The sequence below is a fragment of the Manis pentadactyla genome, chromosome 3 (genome assembly GCF_030020395.1).
Source record: "Manis pentadactyla isolate mManPen7 chromosome 3, mManPen7.hap1, whole genome shotgun sequence".
Classification (NCBI taxonomy): Eukaryota; Metazoa; Chordata; class Mammalia; order Pholidota; family Manidae; genus Manis; species Manis pentadactyla.
Genome location: NC_080021.1, coordinates 28,237,557 through 28,263,392, shown reverse-complemented (window position 1 = coordinate 28,263,392; position 25,836 = coordinate 28,237,557). Strand labels below are relative to the sequence as shown.

At 39.0% G+C, this 25,836-nt stretch overlaps 1 protein-coding gene across 5 annotated transcripts in view; it reads right to left on the bottom strand.

The window, feature by feature from the left end:
* CSMD3 (CUB and Sushi multiple domains 3) overlaps positions 1-7,402 on the bottom strand; it is a 1,218,504-nt gene extending 1,211,102 nt beyond the window's left edge. For all 5 annotated transcript variants that reach the window (XM_057497816.1, XM_036876426.2, XM_057497817.1 and 2 more), the window contains exon 1: positions 6,936-7,402. In XM_057497816.1, the coding sequence (XP_057353799.1) occupies positions 6,936-7,113 (178 nt within the window). In that variant the 5' untranslated portion in view covers positions 7,114-7,402. The remainder of the gene's footprint in view (positions 1-6,935) is intronic.
* Positions 7,403-25,836: the final 18,434 nt, after the last annotated feature.

Here is a 25,836-nt window from a genome sequence, read left to right as displayed (position 1 = left end):
AATTTTACCACAAAACGTGTAATCTCTATTATTCTTATACGGTACTAATTAACATATGATTCTTATATATTAACTTTTGCTATTGTCTTCGTTGGTGCCATCTGAGAAAACTCTGTAGTAAAATTGATAATGTATAGTAGAAAGAGAGTTGAACTCGAGTGTCCAACTATCTAGCATAAGTTCTGGAGCAAATGATCTTTATAACCTAGTAAAAATCACTTATCCTTTCTAAATGCATGTGCACTTGTTGTATAAAATATGAGCTGATATTTAAGAACTCTCCCAGCCCTGTAAATATCATGATGTGTGACAAGAAGAATTAACAAATTCAGTAAGTACAATAATCAACCAATATTAAAATAAATGAACATTGGAATACACAGGATGAAATTAGCCCAGAGCAGGAGTAACATTTTAAGCAACCCTGATTCATGGAGCTGTCACCTGAAGTAACTGCGTATGAGTGATAAGCAGAAATTTCAAGAATGTTTCTCCAGTGTATTATAGCCTGGGAGCTTAGCCAAAGTGAAATAATAACTAGTGAGAAGATGCTACAACTTTTAATTTATTGCTGTGGACAAGTTAGATCTGTTGGTGTTAGGGATGAAGTATGTGGGAGCTCATACTGGCTTTGCATATGGAAATGTATTTTGATAATACTGTTAACTACTAGTGTCAGGCACTATGTATTTTGCATGTATTATCTCTCTCTAGGCCTAATGATATTCTGATCTCCTTTTTTTATAGACAATAAAACTGAATCTTAGGGAAGTTGAGTTGCTAGTATAAAAATGACTGCTGGCAGTATTATTATTTGACTTCAGGTCTTGGTGACTCCAGAGCTCTTGCTATTTCAGCTTTTCTGTAGTGGTTCTCAAATTTTAAAACCCATCAGAATTACCTGGATGACTTGTTAAAAACACTAATGTCTACGCCCAATTACCAAGGCACCTGTTACAATAGGTCTGGGGATGGGGACCTGAGAATCTGTATTTCTAACAAGTTTCCAGAGGATGCTGATGCTATTTGTTCAGGAATACTGAAAATCACTGTTGTGAGAGCTTTTAAGAGTCAACGGAACAGTATTGTGATATCTAATACCATATGATTAGCATTGATATTGTTATCCAATTTACAAGGTATAAGATGCACATGCTAATGTTGTAAATTAAGATTTTTTTAAAAGGAGATTTGGTATTTCAAATTGGGTTGTGGGCAATAAGCTGTGATTATACAGAAAATCTTCATCCTTAGGAATTCTCAACCAGCATGAAACAAAAGTTTATCAAAGGCCTGATGGCATGAAATGCATTTGATGTCTGCAAGACTGGAGACTCGAGAGAAAGGAACGTGACCATCAGCACTTAAGCCACGAATACTGAAAGGTATTCCTGATGAGAATGAAAGCTTTTATAAGGGGCCTAATTCTGAGAAAATCTTGTACACATGGAAACTGATCTCCCTGGAAAGTGCCATGAATCACCCACTCTGAGAGAGAAAAGATGAATTTAGTAACAAGAGTGTCTGTTCGCTGTCTTCCTTACCTGACCTGATTCAAAATCCAAATCAGAACTGCCATTGTGTCCCTAAACTACACTCTTCTTTGAGGAGTAAAAGGAATGGAAGAAAGAGATAGAAAGAGAAGTTATGTGTTAATGTATACTTAGATGAAATGAAACGGCCCTGAGTTTTATTTGTATCTCACACATTTTTCCTAATCTTTTCATCTGCAATCATTTTATTTCTAATCTCCCAAACATTGGAATATGAAGTATAAAATAGCATGTTTTCTTAAATAGTTACGTTGCCTAAAGTAACTGGTTCAGCAGACATATTGTATAGTGCTTCCTAGTTATTTTCCAAACTGGACAAAACATTGAAGGTATGTGATATCTTGAAGCCCTTTCTGGAGACCCTGATGTCAAGTAGAAGAAAGTCATCTCTTGGGACACAGGGAGAAGTATAACACATCTCACTTGTGATAGACCTTTACTGTATTTAGAACCATATACAGATGCCACTTGCTACTGCTTTATTTTTTCACTATTTCTGCAGACACCAAATTGTGCGTGCAGAAAAAAGTCACGTACACCCAGTATCTATTCAGCTCCCCCACAAATAGTAATGCTAATTAATATAATGAACAGTGATAGTAACTGAATTAAGTCTGTGATCCTGGAAATAATTCTACCCCTTTTCTCCTTGAAGGGTCCCAAAGGGGCTGGCATCAGGTTTTTAGGAGACTGAAAACTGCTCCTTAATTATTTCTGCTTACACAGTCGTCCTGCACTGGCTTAATGCAGCTTCCAACCCCACTCCCAACTCCACAGCACCCAAGACTTAGAAGAATACGGTGCTGCAAAATTACATTTCAGAACGATTTAAACAAGGTAACAGTCCAGAAGTTCAGCTCAGAATTCTGGAAGCTATTCAAGCCTTTTCAAGGCGGTAAATAGGGTTGACTTAGCAACTCAGCGGTGCAAAGCCTCCCCCAAAGGCTCCGTGTTCGGATAGAAGAGAATCCGCCTGCTCCCTGAGTTGATCTTCCTTTCTTTCTTTGGTCTCCCTGCTTCATTATTATTCTGCAATGCGCTGCCATCCCCATGCGTGTCCAGCTTTCAGCCCTCAGCTGGCCACTATACGGCGCGGGCGGGAGGGGACCCCTCGGCGACCGAGATGACCCTGTGCTGTTCCTTTTCTTCTGTCCCTCCCCCTAGGGTCCCAATAAGCCCTTGTGGCTCTTGAACCTGGAACTGCGCTACTGCTTGCCTTTCCCTCGCCGAGGAGCTGGGCAGCAAGGAGAGAGAACGTAGAGGAGCAGCTATCTCCATTACTGATTCCACGAAGAGTTTTTGAACTCCCGGAGTGCCCGTTAGAGGGGAAATTGTTTGAGGGAGGACTGAGCTGCGGTCAGTTTGGGGAAAGGGCGTTTTCTCGGCACCCGCAGGGGAACGCGACTCAGCAGTGGTACCCGCACCACCCACCATCTAGAGTCCTGGGCACGCGAATGCTGTTTCTCGCCACACGTTTCCTCCTCGCACGCGCGCGCGCACACACACACACACACATACACACTCACACACACTCACACAAAAGCACACTCTCTCCGCCCCCCCACTGCGCCCACCCCCGCTTCCCAAAGGCTCCTCCGTGTCAATACATGCGGACCTCCTCCTCCTCCCAGCAATGCACACACACACACTCACACACATACGCACAGGCACGCACACTCCACAGGCCAAGTTAGGCATAGCAGGGCACTCAATTTAGACCGCAGGTGGTCCGTGGAAATTTCAGGAGGTCTGGGCTTCTAGAAGAAATCAATATTCTCAGAGGAAACAAATGCCTTTTTGGTTGAAAGGCACACCCCTTCCAAACTGCAGTGGGAGAGGGACCCCGCAATTAAACAGAAAGGTTGCCTCCCAGCAGGTGTCTCACTCGTGCTCACCCCAAAGGAAGGGGGCTAAGCTCAAGGAGGTGGTGATGACGGTGGATGTTTTAATTTTTTTGCTTGCTGTTGTTACTGTTTTGTAAAGACATCAGCCCATTCTAATCCCCTTTGAAAATGTCCCTCAAGAAACGACATTTATTTTCCTGACCTGTCAGGTCAGACGGTCGCTTTGAGGCTGGGAGGGAGGGCACACGCGGGCGGCGGAGACCTCCGGGCACGGCCACCCGGCGTCGGTGAAGGTGCTAATGAGAGCAGGGACCCCGCGATTCTTGAGAGTAGTAATTAGCTGGAGGAGAGGGCGTGAGCACCACCCTCTTTCAAAAGAGCTCTGTGGCCGGAATCCCAGAGCACGTGGATCCTTCTCGAAGTATGGGGTCCTGCTAGAAGCCCCGGAAGCACGCTCTGGTACCGGTGAGGGGCGCGGGACCCTGGCTCCCACCTGCTGTCGACCGAGGTCAGTGTTTTCTGTGCCTAAGCTGCGGGGTTGGTGTGCTCCCCCGGGATCTCCGAGAAGGAGTGTGGGAAGGCACCCCCGAGTGTCTGTTTACGTGGGCGGGACATTTAAGCAGGATTTGGAGATTCACAGTTTCCATGGGTGAAACCTAAACAGACACGCTGCAGCTGTAGGCTGCATTTCAGAAACCTCTGCCCGTGTGTGTGTGTGTGTGTGTGTGTGTGTTCAGCTTGAAATGACATGCATCAGGTCTAAGCAGCCCCCACTCCACCCCACTCCCAAATTGAGGGCTCTCTGTGCCTTTTATTTCAGCTGATGACAGGCGAGATACAATGCCTAGGAAAACTCGGCTCCTTTACAACCCCTCTGGAGCGGAGCGGTTCCGGCCTAACCCCGAAGGCCACTTTGCCTTCTGCTTTGAGGCGTTTCCTCCCACTGAGCCTCTTTGTCATGGACTGCTGTTGCAGGCAGAGCTGAGACGGTGGAGGGACGGAGAGCGTGGGCAGAAGGTGGCCGATTGTGAGCCCCGGACTTCCTGAACCTCCACACTAGCCTACATTAGGACCTAAAAAGCCCTTAAAATGACTCCCCTTTTTGAGCTTCCTCGTGGGCCTGGGATTCCAGAAGTGTGCGAGACAGCAGGCATAGACACTGGGAAAACAACATGTGAGCCATTGCAGCAATCTAGGTTTTAGGGGAGGCGTGAGACTGAAGTGAAATTAAAATAAGAAGGGGAAGGAGAAACAATACCAACTGTCTAAACTGGCATTTCCCGGCTTATAGGGATCAGGTCAAAAGCGTCAGCCAATGTAACTTTGTTTCTTAGAATTTGAGGCCAGCGTTCTAAGTTGTAAAATATAGGAGCTGTCTTCCAAGGGGCAAGTAAGTGAGAATGAGGAACCTTATTACTATTTAAAAACATTTTTTTAGAACTGTCCGTAGAAAAATAGATTTTGGACGGTACCAAAGCAGAGTGTGACACACTACTTCTTCCCAATGTCCCCCAAACTGGGATATACTCAGTGAAGACCCATTATTTCAGTCCAAAGTCCGGGAGCTGTGAGTAGAAAAGCGGAGTCCCGTTTCCCATTGCCACTCGGCGCAGATAACGCTCAGTTCCTTTCTATCCGCGCGTCTTTTTCTGAACATACGGTAGGTGCGGGCAGGCTGCCTGTAATCCCGGGCGGCGCGGCTCCGTGTGTGTCAGGCCGGCTGGCTTCGGAGACTCCCTCCCCCACCTGCCCCTCGAATGTGTTTTGGCTCAACAGGTAACACACGAAAACTCGCACTTAACCCCCGGTCATCCTCTACCAGGAGCCACCCAATTCCCCCCCACCTCCCCAGGAGCTGTGGCGGGCTCCCGGCGCCCCCCCCCCACCGGCGCGGAGCGCGTCCAGCAGGAAGCCCCAGGGCCGCCCGTTACCCCCGACTCCCGTGGCAGGCGAACTCCGCACGAATGTGAGGCTCCGCGCGCGTCGAGCCCGCGACGGAGGTGCAAACCCCTTGGAAGCAGCCCGAGACACATTTTGGGCTCTAGGAAGTGCAGTTACGCAGCGTAGGACAAGCGTTTTCCTTTAGAGCTGCGCTGAGGCTCCAGGAAAAAAAAAAATCAAGCATTAAGAAGCAGGTTGGGATTGCAAGACAGTTGCTGCTATAGACACCACGGGCGACTTCTTGGCATTTCTGGATGTAAATTAAAATTCGAGGCATGCCACTCATCGTTGGTCCTAATAGACGGAGAGGTAACCCCTCCAGCTCCCTCCACCCAAAACATGAATTATCATTTCCACTGAATGCAAATGGGCCGCCTTCTGTGGGGGGACAGCCAGCTGCAAGCTGGACAATAAACTGTTTCATGCAGACGCGGCCCGATTGCGGTTCAGAGAGGCACTCCTTTACACAGGAAGAAACATCCAGTTTGTGTTGACAGCCGTGGCGCGCCTGGGCCAAAACACCCCCACCGCCCATCCCACCCCCGCGACACCCAGACACCGGGATGGGAAACTAGCTTCACTGAAAACGACATCCATCGCGTCTCTGCGAGCTGCCATGAGTATGGGGAGGTGATTGTTCAAAAATGATGGCATGAGTCATAAACCTCCTGAGTATTCTTTGCAGCAATTAATGGGCAGCGGCGTGCAGAAGTTGTGGAACAGAGCTGGGGATCTATTTTCTCCTGAGGACAGCTCTCCTTCTGATGATCCTGTCTGTCCCTTGCTTTCCTGCTTAGAAATAAATTTTACATCCCTCCCCCACCCCCCTTGTCTGTGCATGTGACACTCATTCTACCTGTCTGAACGTTAAGACTTGCTGGGGATTTTCTTTCTGGTCGTCAGCTAATGACTTTCTTCCTACCTTCATTCATCCCCAAAGGTGGATCGTTACACTTCGTGGCATCTCAAACCATTTTAAAGCCTCATTTTAATCCAAACCTCTACCACAGGACTTAGGGAAGCTCCCCTATCATTTATCAATGCAAAAGAACCCACGTAGAAATAATTCACATGCAGACATTTATGTTGGGGGATGCTTGGAAGACCCCTGTGCCCTTATGCATTTAAAATCAGCCCATTCCTGGCATGTCGGTAACTTTCCTACCTGAAAGGGTAAAGAAGAAAAGCCTTTACACGAGTGTGCTTGATATAAATGTTCCAGCCAAAGCATCAAACCTCACTGGTTTGACTAGAAATCAAGGTAATCCTCACCACCAAGGAAAGTCTTGCAGAAGAATTCTGCCTTGGGTATCCACTAGTTAGAGGCTATAGGAATCAACTCACGTATTCGTTTGAGCATACTGCAAGAATATTTATTGAGCACAAGCTCAATCACTGCATTGAACGCCAAATCTGGCAAGCAAAATGCATTTCCTATCTGAGCCGGAGGGAAAAGAGCTGTGAATCAACTCCTTTTTCAGTATTATTATGATTATTTTATCGGTGCAAATTGCAAAGTAAGCTACCAGCCTGTCTTCTGGAGACAAGTCAGCTCACCTCCATCCAAAGCAGAGGGGACCCCCGAAAGCAGACCTACCTTTCACACAAGACACCGTCAATAAAAAGACGAGGTTCCAAAATGTAAATCCACTTTTAATTCCCATTTTCTTCATCAGGATGAAGTCAAGGCGGCCACATTTAGCGCATCTTCTCGTGCCAGGCTCCCGGGGTTTGGATTCCTTTGCTCGGCTTTCCCCTTTGCGGATCCCTTTCATATTATTCGCGAGCTCCTAATTCCTGCTCCTCAGCCCGGCGCCGTGGAGCTGTTGCTGTTTTCGGTGCGCGGTCACAGCTCGGAGTGAATGGTGTTTCTGGGATACCACAGCAACCTTGACGAGGACTCAACCATCTCTCCAACGGGGGCACAAAGTCTCCGCTACTCTGCTTTCTGTCTTTTCTTGTGCGTATTTTCCCCTCCACCAAAATCTACCTCAATTCTGGCTCGTTATAGCAACCACCAGAAACCACTAGTAAGCCTCTTAAAGCTTAGCTCTGCTTTCTGACAAACTCCCCACAATATCTGAAATGAAGGGGCTTTTTTTTGTCCCCGAATAGACCAGTTCTGCCTGTAAAAGCAGCCCAAGGAATATTATGTTAGATCGCTCTCCATTGCAGCCTGTGAATACAGAAACATGTTGAAGGAATATTTTAATCGAATGCTGCGTGTTGCTTTGGGGGAAACTGTGATGATAATGAATCGGATTCCATCGATGCCCACGTCGTTATAACGGGACATGTGTTACTACTGTAGTTGCAGTATATTTCAGGCAGGCGTCACGCATTTATTATCCTGTGATTTAATTGGAAAAGGAGGTCACAGAGAAGAATTTGTTTGCACACATTAATTTACATATTCAAATGCCAACGTGTAAACCTATACATTTTTTTTAATGATTTGGTAAATCATTTCATCCGTGACCAAGGCGGGGGTGATGTGGGGAGGAAGCATTTGCCCCAATAGTTCAACCTTTCAGACTCCCTACCCGCTTTTCAGCTGATGCGTGCCGCAGTTAAACTACTTTATCTGTGCTAGTTATCTAGAGCAGACCCATTTGTCTTAACTTTGAATCGGTCCCAAATATGTAAATAGTAGGTTTCTTTCAAAACGAAAAATAAATGTATCTATACATCTGGACTTGGAGCCCCACGCACAGCTCAAGGGTTAACATTGTACAAGGAAAGAGTTCTTGCGCCATCTACTGGCCGTCTCTCAGTTACCCGGTTTTCTTTCTCATCTAAAAGGGACCTTGAGTCGCCTCATCCAAGGTGTAGGAGAGCTTCGTCCGGAGACCAGCGTGTTTTGCATGGTTTGTCAATTACCTGATCTTTGTGGGCTAGTTCTGGCTCAGATCTCACAACCCGCCAGCTCCTAGACAAGACGCCGTATTGGTGATCTGACCTTTCTCGGGAATCTGATACCATCTCAAGAGTGGGCAAGGCTGAAGCGTTGATTCGGAAATAGATAATTGCAAGGGTTTCTGGCTCCATTTGCTTGCGGAAGGCTATCACGGATTAGCATCTATCTACTGGGCTAGGTCCAGAGGACTGCCCGATCTGAGTTTGTACCTTTCCACATTGTGAACAAATATTGGCCCCCATCCCGGGCAGCTTACGATTACCTTGGTCAGCTTTTGTCCCTGGGCTCGTCGTGGAGCTGTCGGCTCAGGGGAGCAAAGTGGCTGTTTGCGGAGCACTTCTCCTCTGGGAAGTGGGCGCGCTGAGAGCGTCTATGGGCGTGCTTTGTGAGCGGGTGAGTGGGTTCAGTCTACAGGCTTAGGGAGGAATCTTAGTTCTCTGGGCACATGCCGTTTTGTGGGGGTCTGTGATTCTCCCAGGGAGTGTGTGTGTGTGTGTGTGTGTACGAGCGCTGTAGTGCAAGGTAAGAGTGCATGTTTATGGAACATGATGGAAGGTGTGTTTTTTCTATGCGTGGGTGTTTCCCCGAGTGTTTTTGCGCAGTATGTATGTGTGTCATATGTGTATATTCACACGTGTGTGTGTGTGTGTGTGTGTGTGTGTGTTTGTGTGTGTTAGGGATTTCTCTACTGGTTAGAGAGCTTTAGCAGTAGGCAAAAGTCGTAGACAACCAACTGACCTCATTAAATTTGGAGAGGAGCCTTAAGGGCGGTGTGGCAGAATACTGTTGCTCCTTCAAGTGTTTTCTATCATCGTCCAAATATGCAGATTTTGAAGGGTAGTGGGTGACATGGTTGGACTAGATCAAGACTGGAAGGATCGGTAGTAAAAACGTCATCAGCATGCTCAGGCACCTTGCTGGCCGCGCTGGCATTGATTTCAGTCAGGATGTCAGGGCGCATAACTGCTGCTATTGCTTCAGTCGACAGAACAAGAAGTTATATGCAAACTGGTTCTTGGCCTTTACGAGAACACTGATAAAACCCTCCTTACCAAGTGTACGCAGGTTAATCACCATAACTGAATTTATTCATTAGAAGAAAACAAAACTATTAGTGTATGTAATCTAATTGAAGGCATGGCTATATATCCAGACAGGAGGACATTAAACCAAAAAATGTTCTCAAAGTCAGGAATCCTTTTACAGGAATTGCTGATCAAAAATAAACTTTGACTATAATATCATCATGACTACTACTAAGATACCAATTACTGATATTTATTTCAAACATGCAAGTCTTATAACTCAATTCCCTAAATGAATTCTACCTATCATTTCAGTGTGAAGTTCTTAAAAGATTTCTCTGGTAGCTCATGATACATTGACCAATACTGTAGCTTCTAGTTTCTATGGCTCATAATAAATCACAAACCATTTTTTACCCTCATCTTCCAGCTCCTGAGACAAGATGGAAAATCATAGCTTACAGATGGGAAAAATTAAGGCATGGGGAAATGAACTGGTTTTTCCAAGGTCCTCGTCAAGAGCACTGACATTTTGTCCATTATATTTAGTGCTGGATCACCCTTGTCTTTCATGCTAAGCAGCCTCATCTTCAAAGGAGCATTTGCAAAGGTATTCCAGAAATATAGTATGAGCCAAAATCCAGGATGAGAAATCCCTTAATTTCCCAGAAGGAAAAATGCAATGTTTAAATTTAGGAGGAAGATATCATCTATCTTAGTTGAGCTGTAGGAAAGCAACACAGTTGTACATAGATTTATTTAAGACTATAAGAAAGAGAAGATTTTTTAAAAAGCTAACAGAGTAGCAAATATTAAGGGCTTACTGTATGCCTAACATTCTCTTATATTTACATGGCATGTCCTATTCAAATTCATTAAAACTTGCTGAGACAAGTGCTACAATTGCCCTCATTTTATAAGTGAAGGGATTGGTCCACAAAGAAGTTAACTATCCTGCCTTGCCTGAGGCGGCATATCTAAGGAAATATGAACCTATGAGGTGAAATTTCTGAGTTGATGTGTTTGCCCAGTGTACTGCCCTTTTGCTAGTGCCTAAAAATGTTTGTTTTAAAATAGTTGAATAATGAAAAAATATGAGTTTATAGTAAATTTATGTGTGTAATCATAGAAATGAAAAGATTTATTAGATCATTTAAAGATGATAAATTAAAAAATATATATGTACACATATAAAGATTTCTTTTCCTTTTTATTCTTATCAGCTTCTAAAAGCTGCCCCCTTCTTCTCTCTTTTTTAACTTCTTGCAGACTATTGATTTTCTCACATACAGGTCAAAGAAAAAAGTGACTTGCAAGGACCATCAAGCCAATCACAACGATTAAGTGCCTTTGAGAACTTCTAAAAAGAGTTTAGATCAGAAATGCACAAGTTCCTTAACTGGAAGTGCCAGATTTCTATTCCCTTTTAGTTCCTGCCCTCCAAATACCTGTGGAATAAAATTAAGTTTGCTCTTAAAACAGGATTTACTTGAAACTTACAAGAGAAACTAGGCACCTTTTCAAAAATGTCTCCACATTAAGCCAGACCCTTAATATATATTTACTCTATTTTTGCATCACAGGGGCAATATCACACAAAATGATCAAAAGATAATGAGTATACTGAGATACAAATGTAAAGACTTGGGAAAACATTATCTTTAATTTTGAAAAGAAATTTATATGCCTTGGACAATTATGAACTCAAGATTATTTTTTTACCATCCATGTCACAGATAATACACATTTGTGTGAGAATTATTGTCCAGATGCAGCATTTATTTTGTTATAGAAATATTCCTGCCTATTAGAGTTGAAACTCCACCGATTGTAGAGATACACTTTTTACTTGAAAGGCTCAAATTTAAATCTGTGGTTCTGTGGGAAAAAAAAATTAGTTGGAGTAAAAAAAAACAAAACGGTGATTTACAAATGAACAAAGCTGTCATTTTCCTGTTTGTCTGCAGTTTTTATATAGCATTTGTTGCCAGGAGAATAGGAGAAAAAGAGAAACTGATTTTCTCATTTTTCTATAAATGTCCAGTCTTGTATCCATCATGTCTGACCTCTCCAACTCCTAGGAAAGAAAATATTTTAATTGTTGCCTCTAGAATAATGCAGGAATTCTAATTCAAGTCTATACATTTCCCAATTGGCAATAGTCTTTATTTGGTTGAGGAGAAAAGAAAGAGATCTAATATTCACAATAAAATAGCTTTTGTTTAATCAATCATATTTAAGAAGATAAATTATCAGGTGGATAAAAGAATCTGTCTTGCTGTTAATCAGGAAACATTGCTGAGAAGTGGAGATGAGGCTCTTGGAAGTATCACTAAATGTGCTTGTTAGGCATTCATTCCTCTTAAGTACTGACTCCTTTTTCAATTACATTAATAATGAGGCTTAATAGGCATTTCAGGATTTTTAAACTTGAACCACATTAAGAAGGTCAGAGACTGAAGTTTCTATGTCACATAAGGGTAAAAATAGCATATTTTAAAGAACGAGAGAACAGAAAAAACCTTAAGATTTAGAAGGCAGTATATATTGCTGTATCTATACAAACAAACTGTACTTTGACTCCAAAAACCCTTGTTTTTGACATGAGCCACATATAAAATAAGTTTAGTACATTAACATTCAAATTTTCTTAACTGGTGCCTTCCTGATTATAGACAATATAATATATAGATAATTAAAAGTAAGTAATTTGAGCCCATTTTCCTGAAAGAATAGAACCATGGTAAATAGTTGGGGGACATGTGGTCCTAAAAGAAAAAAAGATAAGAAATGAAAGAATCTTTAAAGACCTTTCTGTTTGTCTTGAGGTGTATTTCACTCTTCTGCTAACCCTGGGCCTTATAACACTTAAACTTGTCACTGAGTAGAGGAATAGAAATAAGTTAAGCAAAGCCAGCTTTGCTGAACAGTCAGGATAATCCAGGTCTCTTCTTTTCATAAAATAATACACTTGTATTGACAAAAAGATCTGAATAAATCTCAATTCCCAGTGTAGCATATCTTTTTATCATCATTTCTTTAACTCTAATTTAGTTATATGGTATCAGCCTCAAATGCACTTGAGAATACACAAGTATTTAGAGAACATGAATCAAAAGCGTGGATTTCAAAAGATACCAGATCTATCATAATTACTATCAAAATGCAGTGCATATTTGATTTCATACCCTGAAGTTATCTGCCAATAAACTCATTATTATCTCCTAAAAATTTAGTACTCTGACTTTATTATCATCCATATATTCTCTGCTAATATTCAAAATTATTATAATTTTTTGACATAAATGAACACTTTAAACTATTCAGAGTACAGTAAAATCACTATTACATTTTTTTTTGCAGCTTGCTGGTCTATGATAGATTAGGAAGCATATGTGAGACCTCCTTTTTATTTTGTTTTATTTATCTACTTAAACATCAGTTTTATGAAATTTTGCTGAGAAACCCAAACAGTAGCAGCAAACAATTTATAGCTGACAGATTATTCTGGAAGCGTGTGAGCCTTTTGTTTTTAAATTTAACTTGATAATAATCCCAGAAGTCCCAACTAAGTAAAATACACCCCACAGGTAGAAGACAAGTACATGTCACCCCTGCTTAGAATTTCCTTTCTCAAGATAGTAAAGTGGTTTTTCTGATGATGAAGCAGAATTCATTAACTTTTTGTTGATATAATTGTGATGTTATTTTTTCCTAAATATTTAAAAATTCTTAAATTAGAAGAACCATTAATAATAGTACTGTTGGAGATTTCACAAATTCAAAGTCTATAATCCACATATATGCATACATGTACTTGTGTCTGAACCATATTGAGTATGAATATTTATTATTGCTATGTGACCTAATGTTTTAACTTCCCAAATGATCATACACAACTCTGCTATTTCAGGGCTTTTCAAATTTATCTAAAATTATCAAATGTTGAAATATTCCCCAGAATAAGACTATAGGAAGTCTAACAATATAGGCATCCTTTCTTCAGAGGAAGATAACAGTGACCTTGACTTAGAAGGATCATTTTCACCACCAAAGAAAAGAAAATCAATGCAGCTGATTTTGGTTTGACTATACATAATCCAATTTGGATTGTAAAAACAAATACCTGTCCCATCTGGACAGGGATCAATTTATCTTTACTCTGTATAGCAGGTATCATTTTCATCTGTGTGTTCATTCATTTATTTAAGAAATAATTTGAGCTCCTATTGCAAGGGAACAAAAACACGAATTACACATTACTCTATCCTCAAGGAGCTTACAATGTAATAGAAGGGTTGGAATGTATTTTCAAACAACAATAGTGGATGCCATTATAGTCTAACCACTTTAAAAGAGATGCCTTTTCAACACCAAGATGGTGGGAGATTATTTATAGCAATGGAAATTGGAGAAACTTCAAGGAAGAGATATACATTTAGCCCTTGTAGAATCATCTGAGGATGTTTGACAGGAAAAGTCTTGGTGGGGAGGTTGTTTTCCAGAAATAAGTAAATACAATTAGAAAAGCTATAAGCATATTTAGGAGTTATTCAATTAGGTATATAAAGTGATACTTTTAGAAAAGACATGGCAGATGAGGCCAGAAAAGTAAAATTAGGCAGGGAAAAGTGGGAATTGGAAGGCAATAAAAGCCATTGCCTATATTGCCTATATTTTTTTTCAGTAAACCTTAATGATTGGTCAGTTCAAGTAAACCTCCAGTGGCACATTTTTTAAACAACTCAATCAATGGGTTGTTTCATTGAATAAGCAAATCAATTTGTTTTCTTATTTTGTATTCAGTGGTTTATAAAAAGAATCAATTTAACCTTTCAAGTTGATTAAAGTCATCAGACACTTATTTATATAAATATACTTAATAAGGTTTATTAATTATTAAATGATATAATTTAACAAATATATAATAAATGACTATATAATATTAATTGATATAACATACATTAGTAGTTAGATCTAGAACATTTTTTGTCCATGGTTATTTATAGCAACAGTATGAACATATGCTATATTTTCAAATGCATAGCAAATTTACCTCATTATCTAGTATACAAGTACCTACCAGAATTTCGGGAGATTTCACATATCTAGAGTAGGCTCACATGGACCATAGATCCAGTTCATGGCATAGATTCTACGTGAATATAATAGTAACAGTATCTCTTAGTTAAACTACCCAACAATTACAATGTGATCATCACTTAATTTGTCCATTTCAGTTTTTTAGAGGTGCTTATCTTGGGATAAAAAGAATCTGGATCCTCATTTTTTCCAATTAGTTTTGCCCTTTTTCTAAAACAAACAAGCAAAACATCATCCAAGCAAGCAACGATGACAAAACAACAAGGAACAACTCCATTTCTGGTTAGAAATCTCTCACACTTAAGTGACTAGAAAAGAGAGTGGGGAGACGGATATCCATCATATGATGGGTAGACACAAATTATTCCTTTCCAAAAGAAAAAAAATACAATAATTGCTTTTCTGAGTCTGCATGCAATAATACCTTTAAGATTAAAAAAAAAAAAACTACAGCAACAAAACTCCCAAAAACCTGAGATTGAAAATGCCTTTACGGTAAGAAAGCTACTGCTTCTAATAACCAAATGAGCCTTAATTTTTTATCTGTAAAAATGGAATAATTGTTTACTTCACATAGTTTTTATTAACTCTCTCATGAGGTGTGATACTATAAGAATTTACTTTATACCCTCATCAGTACCTTTTCATAGTGCCTATAGTGGGTTGAATAGTGGAACTTCCCAAGAAGGGATTTCTGAGTCCTGACATCGGGAACCTGAGAATGCGACCTTATTTGCAGATGTCACTAAGATATCTCAGGATAAGATCATCTAATGGCCCAAATCCAATGGCAAGTGTCCTTTAAAAAGAAAGCAAGAAACTTGAGACCCAGAGACACAGAGAGAAGTCGATGTGAAAAAGGAAGCAGAAATTGGAGTGATGCGTCTGGAAGCGAAGGAACACTCAATGCCGACAGTCACCGGAAGCTAGGGGAAAGGCAGGGAATGAATTCTCCCTCAGAACCTCCAGAAGGAATCTATCCCATAGACAGCCTGACTGTGATTTTTAAGGGAACATTTTTCTAGTAATTTGCTATGGCAACCCTAGGAAACATAATATAGTACCCAAAACTGCCAATGATGTCGGTCTTATGAACATAGCTACTGGATTTCAATCTGATCTCTGATACTTGTTTCTCTCCCTCTTGGTCCCATTGGTTCTTCTACCTATTGGCATCAGAAATGGGAACGCTCTTCACTGCAACATTTTGAGACCTCCGTACGTTTTCATTAATATTCCTTCATTTCAAAAATACGTAGGTATTCTTATAACTATCACCTTTTTTCAATGTTTTACATTAATCTCTGTGTCTGATGTAGTCAAAACTTCATTTTTACACCTGTCTCTTCCTTATGTTTACAACAGTCAAACACTAATATCTAAAAATGTCTCCTTTAATTTAGACTCCACTATGTCCCTTTCACCTTCTCTACTGTCATCTGAGCTAGGCAGTAATCGTCTCATGCCTATGTTATCGTGAGGACCTCCTGGTTACCCTGGCTGTACACAGGCTTGCAGCTTCTGCTGCATCCTGTCATGCACCGAGTATAATAATTTCATTATGACTCACCTTTTCAAACATGGCTCTCCATTGTCATTATTTTCGGGATAAACTGATCATCTTAAGTCTCTTAGACAAGCCCACTCATGGATATCTCTTCCTTCTACTGATTCCATTCTGACCAATGCACATTTAAAAATTTATTTTTTATTGATGTGTTGTTGATATACAATCTTTTATTGGTTTCAACTATACAACACAGTGTTTCAACAGTTACCCATATTATTAAATCCTCTCTCCCACTAGTGTGGTTGCTGTCTGTCAACATAGAAAGATGGTACAGCATCCGATCAATGTACATTTTGAATGTGTTTGTATTCTGCATTTCAGCGCGCTTTGTTGGTATTGCTCTCTTGGCCATTAATACCAGCTTATCTTTTGTTAGCCTCTCCAAATTCCATATTTCAATGCTACTTGAGGTCTGATTTTCTCCAGGCATGTGGTATTTGTCCATTTCAAGATATGGACTTTATTACATAATCTTTTTTTTAAGTCTATGCATTATCTTGTGACATTTATACTACATATGGAAACGCAAAATAGAGTGCCTTTATAAATATATTGAAACACACACACACACACACACACACACACACACACACACATATATATGGTTTATTTACAAATGTATCTTTAAAATGTCCATAATAAACCCTTTTTATATTATACACCTAGTAAATATTTGCTGAATGCCTAGTATTCAGGCATTCTGACAATTTAATTCTTTGACTTTATTCTTTTTATAATTGATGGAAACACTGGTGCCTGTATGTCTGTATGTGTATATGCTTATGAGAGAGATAGACAGAGACAGAGAGAGACAGAGAAAATAGTGCAAAAAAAGCAGGGAAAGGAAAGAAGGTTTGTGTCCACTAACATTAATTATAATAAAAGGTTTGATAACTAATGCCAGAAGGGCTACTCTCTGATTTCCTCCTTGGCTCCAAGACACTCCAATTTCCCATGCAAAAGCAGTGCTGTCTAACTGTTTGGCAGATTGTTTGAACTGGAATTAAATGTGCACAGCTGGTACCATCTGCTGAAAATTCTTTAATTCTTGTTATCTCTTAAACATATTTTGGTTTTGTTTTATTCATAATTCAGTTGTGGAGAATGAGAAAGACCTTTTGGGGTATTAATATTGTTTAATGGGTGTATTGCTGGTTCTTAGATTAGTAAGCCATATAGGCAAAGGTTAATCAATATTGCTAAGTATCTATCTAGACTTACTGATGAATCAGACTAGTTTTTTAACTAAAGCCAAGGTCAGTCTTAAGTAGTCAAATAGAATAGTTTCTTAAGATGGAAATAATCTTGTGATGATAATAATATTTTAAATAGTTCTTATTTTTTAATCTCTTATCTTTAGTTTCTTTTCTTACTTATTTTATAATCAAAGCCTAGAAATTTGAATCATAATTTCCTAGCTAGCAGACAAAATCAGAAACCTAGAAGTTATGTCTGATTCCTCTCTCCTTCTGCTTTCTTAGTGTCTCTCGAATCAGTGTCTTCCTGGGACTCTCATTATCATCTACTCTGTGCACTTCAGACTCCAAGCCCAATTCAATTCATTCTTTACTAAAAACCTAGACTGATTATTCTGAACATATTTCTGATCATTATATTATTCTACTTAAAATTCTCCATTGTCTATATATTTCCTTCAAAATCCATTTGAAAAATCCATGCATTCTACCCATTACTGCTGCACTCTTTTCCTGACATTTTCTCCCTCACTGCTATTCCCACTTTGCCTGGACAACTCCAGGCTTCTACTAAAAATTCTGGTTGCCTTTTCTTTTCTGTTTGCAGAATTCATTTCTTATTCCTTTGTGAACAAAATGATGTTCTGTGTTGATAGGAACTTGTGCATAATCCTGTTGGACCATTTATCATAACATATCATCATTTTTATCTGTGTTTAGTGTTTACAGTCCTAATGAACAGTGTCTTTTTTTTTCTCTAAAACTTCAAATACTAGTCCAATATCCTGAAATATTAGACATTTGATAAATTATTTGGTAGATGAATGAGTGAGTGAACAATTAGATCTGTATTAAAACCAGCAGGGAAATATTCAATTCATAGAGGTTAAGTAGAGGTCCCCTTAAAAATGAAGGTGACAAAGTTATTTATCTGGTAATATACACATGAACACATAGCAAAATACCTTTTCTCTTACTTTGTTTTAAAATTATTCTCAACTAATTTGATACCAATTGATTAAGACTTATTTAATCGCTGGAAATAAGGGCCGCCAAGTCAGCTACTTGGGGCTGCTTGGGTGTAAGTTTAGTATTTACGGAGTTCATGTGGATTGGTTCTTTTTACTTCCAGTTCTACACAGGGGAAAGCAATTGCCTTTTCCTTTAGTCTGATATTTATCTAACCTGGCATGGATAAGATACATTATGCTCAGAGCGTCCTGCTTAAGTGCAGAAAAAAATATGGGGAAGCTTGGTTAGGGCAATAAATTGTATAAATGTCTACTCAGAATATTTAAGAAGATCGAAGGTGCAAGAAGACACTATGCAGGTAAATACAAGTTTTCTGATATTGTGGAAATCATTTTGAAAACTTTCCTATTTGTGTGGCTTTTTGAGATGGTTGCCAGTTATTCTGCAAAACACCGGAGAAGAATGTTATGCCAGTATCACTGTTTTCTGGCAGATCATGATTTTGTGATAGTCAAATTATGAGATTATTGAAAGGTTTTCTCTCTGGAAGTAGCAACTTGATTTTTATGTGCCTTGAATGGGTGAATTTTTAGATTTTTGGTGTCCATCAAAATGATCTGATAATCAAAAGGGATGAGAGAAAGGCCTCTGAGTTTTTAACATGTTCCTTCATAGTAAAGGTTAAAAGAAGATACTGAATTTCACATGGGTCAGTTTTCCCTGGAAAGAGAATACATGTCCTGCTATGTCTACCCAAGCAAGCTTTTGGGTGCCATGGGCTATTTAATGAATGGAAAAACAGGTTTAAAACTATTAAACACAAGAAAAATATACCTGCTGTTATAATTAGTTTAGCTGTGTGAAATATACATATAAAGGCTAATTTTTCCTCAATAAAAATGATATGATTGGATCTTTGACATGCTCTCATAATACCTGAAAATCACAGTAACCAGCTAGTACATGGAGAGGCCCTTGGGAGCGAGGGCAGAAAGGGGCAGGTGGGAAGAGCACGCTGTTAACTTGCTGATATGTAAAGTTAAACTGCTGCATAAGCCAATGCAAATTAACAGTTTTGCATCAATTATTTGGCTCTACATACATAACCTGCATGCAAAAGAATCCTAAATTTGACAGTTTTCATATGTACAGCACAGTTGAATGCTTAATGAACTTATGAAATGTTATTTCCCTTTTCCTTTTCAGAGGAAACCCATTTTTAATTCAGGAGTGGTATGCAATCAAAAGCTATTGACATATACATCAGTTGTAAATATATCAATGTATTAATTTGTTAGAAGACTAATGAATATGGAATACTAAAGGTGCATTGACTTCTGAACATTGAATTTCAATGTTGTGTAGTTGGATACTCTATCAATCCCTATTATCATAGCTCATGTATGCAATTTTGACATGGCAACATTTCCATATTGTACACATGTTGTGCCAGTAATACAGTGATTTTCTTCAGGTATTCCTAATTCTGGGAGAAAAAACTTTTCATAAGTCACAGAATTTTAAAAATATCTGAGGGTGTAATTATTTAAGTATTCAATTTTGAATAGAAATTGCTTCAAAATACAGCACATACTTCGTGTACTTAAAACATTGTTTTGATGACCCAAACAGTGGGTATTAACCTCAATGTTTATATGGGATGATATATGACTCTTATGCTTTGGTTGAGAAGAAGATTTAATTCAAATTGCAGTGCTCTCACAACTGCTGCTGACTTGCTTACATTTTGCTCTCATTTTGCCCCTGGTTCTGATTTGATGTTATTGGACATTATTCAGAAATTCCTCTGCCCTGGACTGCATGTGACTCCTATCCAACCAACTCGTACTTTATAGATATTGAAAGACTTGTTTTAAATACTGTTTTTGTTTGCTTTTACTTTTGTTTTGGGGTTCGAACAATATAATCTGAACTTTCCCTTGGTTGTCACACTGCAGTTTCCTTTCTTGTCTTCAGTCTTGATAGAGCTGCCTGTCAAGGTTTCTGAAGCTCTCCAGCATGCATCAGCACATCACCTCTCTTTGTTCATTTTGATTTAATTCAGATCTCTTGAATCTTGAACAGTGTCATGAAGACTGAAAAATGATTCAAGTTGATTTATCATAGCAGTGGAAACCAAATACTACTGTGAACTACTTCCTACTACACGGAGCTTCCCATTTGCCCTGGTTCCTCACTTTTCTAATACTATTTTTTCAATTAAAAAAGTTTGAGTGACCCAGGATCTGTAGATCTCTATAATGAATTTCCATCTCACATCTGCTGCCATAATTGATTTTTATTGCCTTTCCCCACTGAAGAGTAACAGCCCCATAACACTTGCCAGGTCAAGATGGCAAAAATATTAACATTTGGAGAGTTCTCTGCTTGAGTTTAAGACTTTTTCCCCTTACCTTTGAAGCCTTCCTTAAATGATATATTCCCCAAGGTCTTGAATAGATGGGAAAAAAACCTGTATCTCAATGAAACAGTTTTCTTTTTCTGTAAGTATGTAATATTTTGCTCAATATTAGCTTAGTTATCCAACAACATCTCACAGGCACCGGTCATTGCTTAAGCACACTATCAAAAGCACAATGCACAGCTTCAATGGTCTTCGCTACCATAAAGTCACCACTATTGGTACGGATATGGGCACATCCTCCAGCTCTTAGTCCCAGAGGTCATACCCAGCCAAATCTGGTGGTGCAAGAGGTGGCCAGGTGGAGGTGGTCTGAGAGCATGGTGGGTGTAAAGCACCTGAAGATGTGCATTGGGAGGATCAGTTCTGACTTTACTGTACAAACAACATTTCTGGTCATCACTATTTCTAATCCCTCTTCTTCCTTTCTGCTCTTTTCTTCTCCTTGGAACTTTATTTTGAATTTCCTGTGTTATTTCAAGTAATTTCTTATAAGGTTCATACAGTATTTTTTTTAAATAAAGCAGATGATGAGTACACACACACATGTGTTTGTGTGTGTGTATCTATAGTAAATGAATACAAACAATTTGATAGCTTGGGTCATCTATATCATTTTTATCCTTCCTACAGTCACAGTTTTCTGACAGGTTATCACTTCTCATCTCTGTCCTTGAAGTTGGCTGTTTGCAGATCTATCTGGAGCAGCCTATGTCTTGCCGTCTTATTTATTCTAACTATGCAGGAGCTTAGAAACCACACAACTAGATTCTGTAATATTAAGTCAATGACATAACAAGCAGGGTCTCAGGGAGAAAACGAGAACCACTACTGTCAATAGTGTGTGAGTTTCAATGTGTGTAATTTGTAATATTCATTACTCAGAACTCCCTTAGATTCACTGGCTGGCTCCCATGTCTGCGTCCTCTCTTAACAGATATTGTAAGATAACAATTGAGAATGGTAAATTAATTTACAATCTTACATTTGTTATTTATACCAAACCTGTGAAGTGATCAAGGTAGAAATTATCTTCAGAAAGTTTAAGTTGCTTGCTGACAGTTGCACAAGTTTAGTGGACACCTAAATCAAATTTGATTGTTGCCCTAGTGGACCCTCATTTCCCACAGTGTCTATGTTTTGCTCTTGAGGTTTGCACCTGCTACCTTCTTGAGACGGTTGTCCTTAGGCGTCTGTGTGGAAAAACCTTCTGTGTGGAAATTCTTGGGAGTCTTTGTCCTACCTTCTCCTGGAGGCAGCTCATTGTCAGTGCCCCGCTGGCAGGGGAAGATATAATCCCAACATCTTTGTCTCAATATGGACAAACTTTAATGTGTAATTTATATTCTAGTTTTTCCCAAAGTACTAAGCTGGATCTGGTGTTTTACCTAAAACTGACCCTTGCTTAGCTTCATTTCTTTCGTTGGTGTACCATGCTGACTCATGTTGGAAACAGAGGCAAAAAGAAAAATGTGTACTCATTTGCATACTTACCAAAATATTCCCATATTTTAAACCAAGTAGAAAAAAGTGAATGTAAACTTTACAATGCAAAAGCTGACAATATACAAAGTCCTGTGTTGTTCCATATCTTTCCACACTACAGTCAACTGTCACAAGCCTGTTTGGCAGGGGGGCTGGGAGTCCTGGGCTGATTGAAAATGGTTGTTCTTGTTTCACAACAGTACATCCATGAAATACACAGGGGACAGCACAGCAGCCTGTCTTTGTGGAAAACTGTCATTTGTTCATCATAGATCTTTGTTATTAATGTATTATGAGTAATGTCACATTAAATATAATTGATCTTGATTACTGAGTGTTTTTAGTTTCCCCTGAGGCAGTCCTCTGTCACCTCCCCCAGTGCAGGTCCTGCTATTCTCACCTGCTTCCCCCTTTGGTGGTTCCTCCTGGCAACACTTCCATTATCACTCATTTGGCTCTTATGTCTGTGTTCTGTACGAATAGACATTGTTAGAATACTGAGACAAATTCTTGTCTTAGGGGTAGTTCTGGGAGAACCTAATCCAAAACAGCAAGTAAGCACAATTAAGATTAAATCACAGGTTGTGGACTTTTGACCTGTGTGCTCTCTATGACAGTAGACTTTGCCTTGTTAAATAATTTTTCTTCTGCTGTTTAAGACTGCCTTAAATGTATATGTCTGGTTAAGTCTCACAAGAAATAAATTCATCCTTTCATACAATTTATATTAATTGTATTTCCTCTGCATAAAACTCAATGCTTATATTTTTGTCCCCATGAACACTATTAGTTATACACAGATGAACACATGATTGTTCTATATTCTATTTTTTCTTTTTCTAAATCAGTCATACCACTGTAAATAAACATATGCTGTTCTGTAATCCTAACCACCATAGGCAATATTAGAAACAAACAAGCAAACATTTGCTATTAGTCAAATTAGGATAATTTATTTCAATGTACAAATCAAGGTACAATAAAAACACAAGTTCACTTTCACTAACTAAATAAAAATGTAACCTATCATACCAAGTCAAGAGATAATGTAGTCTCGATTTTTTGCCATTAAATAAGAACAAACAAATATGATAACTCTAGAATAATTTGAGATCTCTTTCAGGAACTGTGTCTATTCATATAAAGAGTTTGGGAAAGTAAAATATATGTAAGGTATTACATTTTGTGGTCATATGACACCAAATAATCAGAGTAAGTGAATTTTAAATACTTCGTGTTGCTGGAATATGGTATTAAATTACACAGTTTAAACTCAAAAGACCTCATGAGCCTTTCCTATAATTCATTCCATATGTGAATGGGATGACTGTAGTTTTTGGAGGTCCAGAAGGAAGCCAAAGGACAGTTTGCTGGAGATGGCAAAGTGCAGGGTGCCTTACCAAGCCCAGTGGAGGGAGTTTCAGTATTTGAATGTGGTATTGTGGGGCTTGGCATATGCTGAACCACACTAGCCAAGAACACTTCAGCGTAAATTGTCTGAATCTTCTAAGGCTTGCTCTCTTACATTTTTACACCAATTAACTACGACGTTCAATTACTTCTTATCCTTGAAATCTTAACTTACTGCTTTTCAAATAGGCTCTGTTGTTTTTTATTAGCCTAATACTGAGCTGTTGCCAATTAACCGATTAATCGACTTATTAATACATTTATTTATTTAATAAAGTTTTTTACATGACTTATATGTGTTAGACACTACTATTACTTGAGACACTGAAAAATAAAGTTAGGCAAAGTTTTCATCTTCAGGGAATTTACAATTCCTGAGGTGTGGAAGAAAGAAAAAAGAATTACAATAGAGCACTATAATTACTATGATAGGAAACTACAAGGTTCAGTGCAACATATTCAAGAACATTTACTGATTTTTCAAGGTCAGGAAAATATTATTAATCTGAAGCTTAAAATATGAATAGAATTCTGCCATACCAAGTTGGGTGGATGAATGGAGGTGGGACAGGACAACATATTGATGAAAATGAAAATTCTACATGGCTAGAGCATGGGGAACATAAGGAAGGGAAAAATAAGATCTCTGTATATTTTATTTTTTGACATAGTGGGGTCACTCATATTATTTATTCAAACAACTGTCAAATTCTTTAGATTTAACTTCAATTATTATTAGATTGCTACAATAACTTCCTAATTAGTCTCTTTTAAAGTTTAATACAGAATGTAGTTGTAGTTAGCAAATACCGATTTGAAAGGACAATCCACAAAGTTGGATGGGAAAGGAAAGTCAAGGGTAGGGAGGACAATGTAGAGAAATAATGAAATTGAAAGCCTTAATTAAGTCAAAGAAAAAGTATAATATACTGGGATAAAATAATCAGAGAACTATGATAATTGAAGTCGATGAAGCAGTTCAATAACGGATGGCAATAATGTCCAGGATGTGGCCATGGATGCACATAGTAGAATTGGAAGAAAAATAAAAGCTTTTTCTAAAGATGAAGGAATTACACACTGAGAAACAAGGGTCTTGGAAGGATTGTCTATATAGACAATGAGTAGCTTTATTTAAAATAGGGAGAAGGCAGGTGGTATTTAACAGTAAGTTAACAAGTGTACATACAGAAAGTGGTATTTATAGGTATGCCAACCATCTACAAACACTTAGATTTTTAAATGATTGATTTATTCAGTAAATAGGACTTGATGTAAACCACTTGATAACATTGTTAGAAGTGACTTAGTTTGTTCATATGAAACAGTAATATCAAAATCCTTAACTCAAAAGTTTTTTTCCAAGGATTATTATGTTGAATAATGTAATTAAAGAGTATAGCACAATGCATAATATTGGACAGTATTGATCAAAATATGATTTGTTGTATTGAAGGAAGTACATGTATCAGGGTTGTTAATAGAGAATGCTTAAAGTCACTACATTCAGGGGAAAAAGTATACCCATGATAGATACTCTAGATTGAATGTCTGTTTTCCCCCCTCCCCCCAGATTCTAATGTTAAATGCTGGTACCTGATGTTACGCTGTGTGCAGATGAGGCCTTTGGTAGGTGATTAGATCATAAGGGCAGAGTGCTCGTGAATGGGATTAGCGCCCTTATGAAAGAAATCTAGAGAGATTCCTTTGCCATATAAGGTTACTGCTAAAAGACAACTGTCTGTGAATGAGAAATCAGACTCCCACCAGACAACAAATCTGTCAGCACCTTGATCTTGGACTTGCCAGCCCCGAGACCCTTCAGTAATACTTCTCTGTTGTTTATAGCACCCAGAGAGAACCTTAATGTGGACTGTAGGCTTTGGGTGATTATTTCCTATCAATGGAGGTTCATTAGTTATAATAAATGTGCCATTTTGGTGGGGGATGTTGATAATGGGGGAGGGTGTACATTTGTCGGAGCAGGGAGTATTTGGGAAATCTCTAGCATCTTCATTATTTTGCTATGGACTTAAAATTGCTCTAAAAAAAGAAAAGTTTTTTTAAAAAGTCACCAACAGGCTGGAACACAATATTTCTTATCTATGACAGAGAATGTTTGATGTCTACTGAAGTCCAGGTTCCCTTTCTATATCGTGCAATTGGTTCTAACCAAGGAGAATATGTTTACAGTCTCCTTTCCATCCTCTATTCCCATGAAAGTAGTTTTTGTGAATGAATGTTGGTAGAGGATCTTCACTTCTAGTCCACGTTCTTTAAGAAGCAGGTAAGGCTCCTTCACTCTCTCTTCATCCATTTGAAGGCTGGATAAGGAGGACTTTGAGGGCACTGAGGATGTCAGTCCTGAGAAGGAAAAGTCCTAATATCCGAAAAGCAC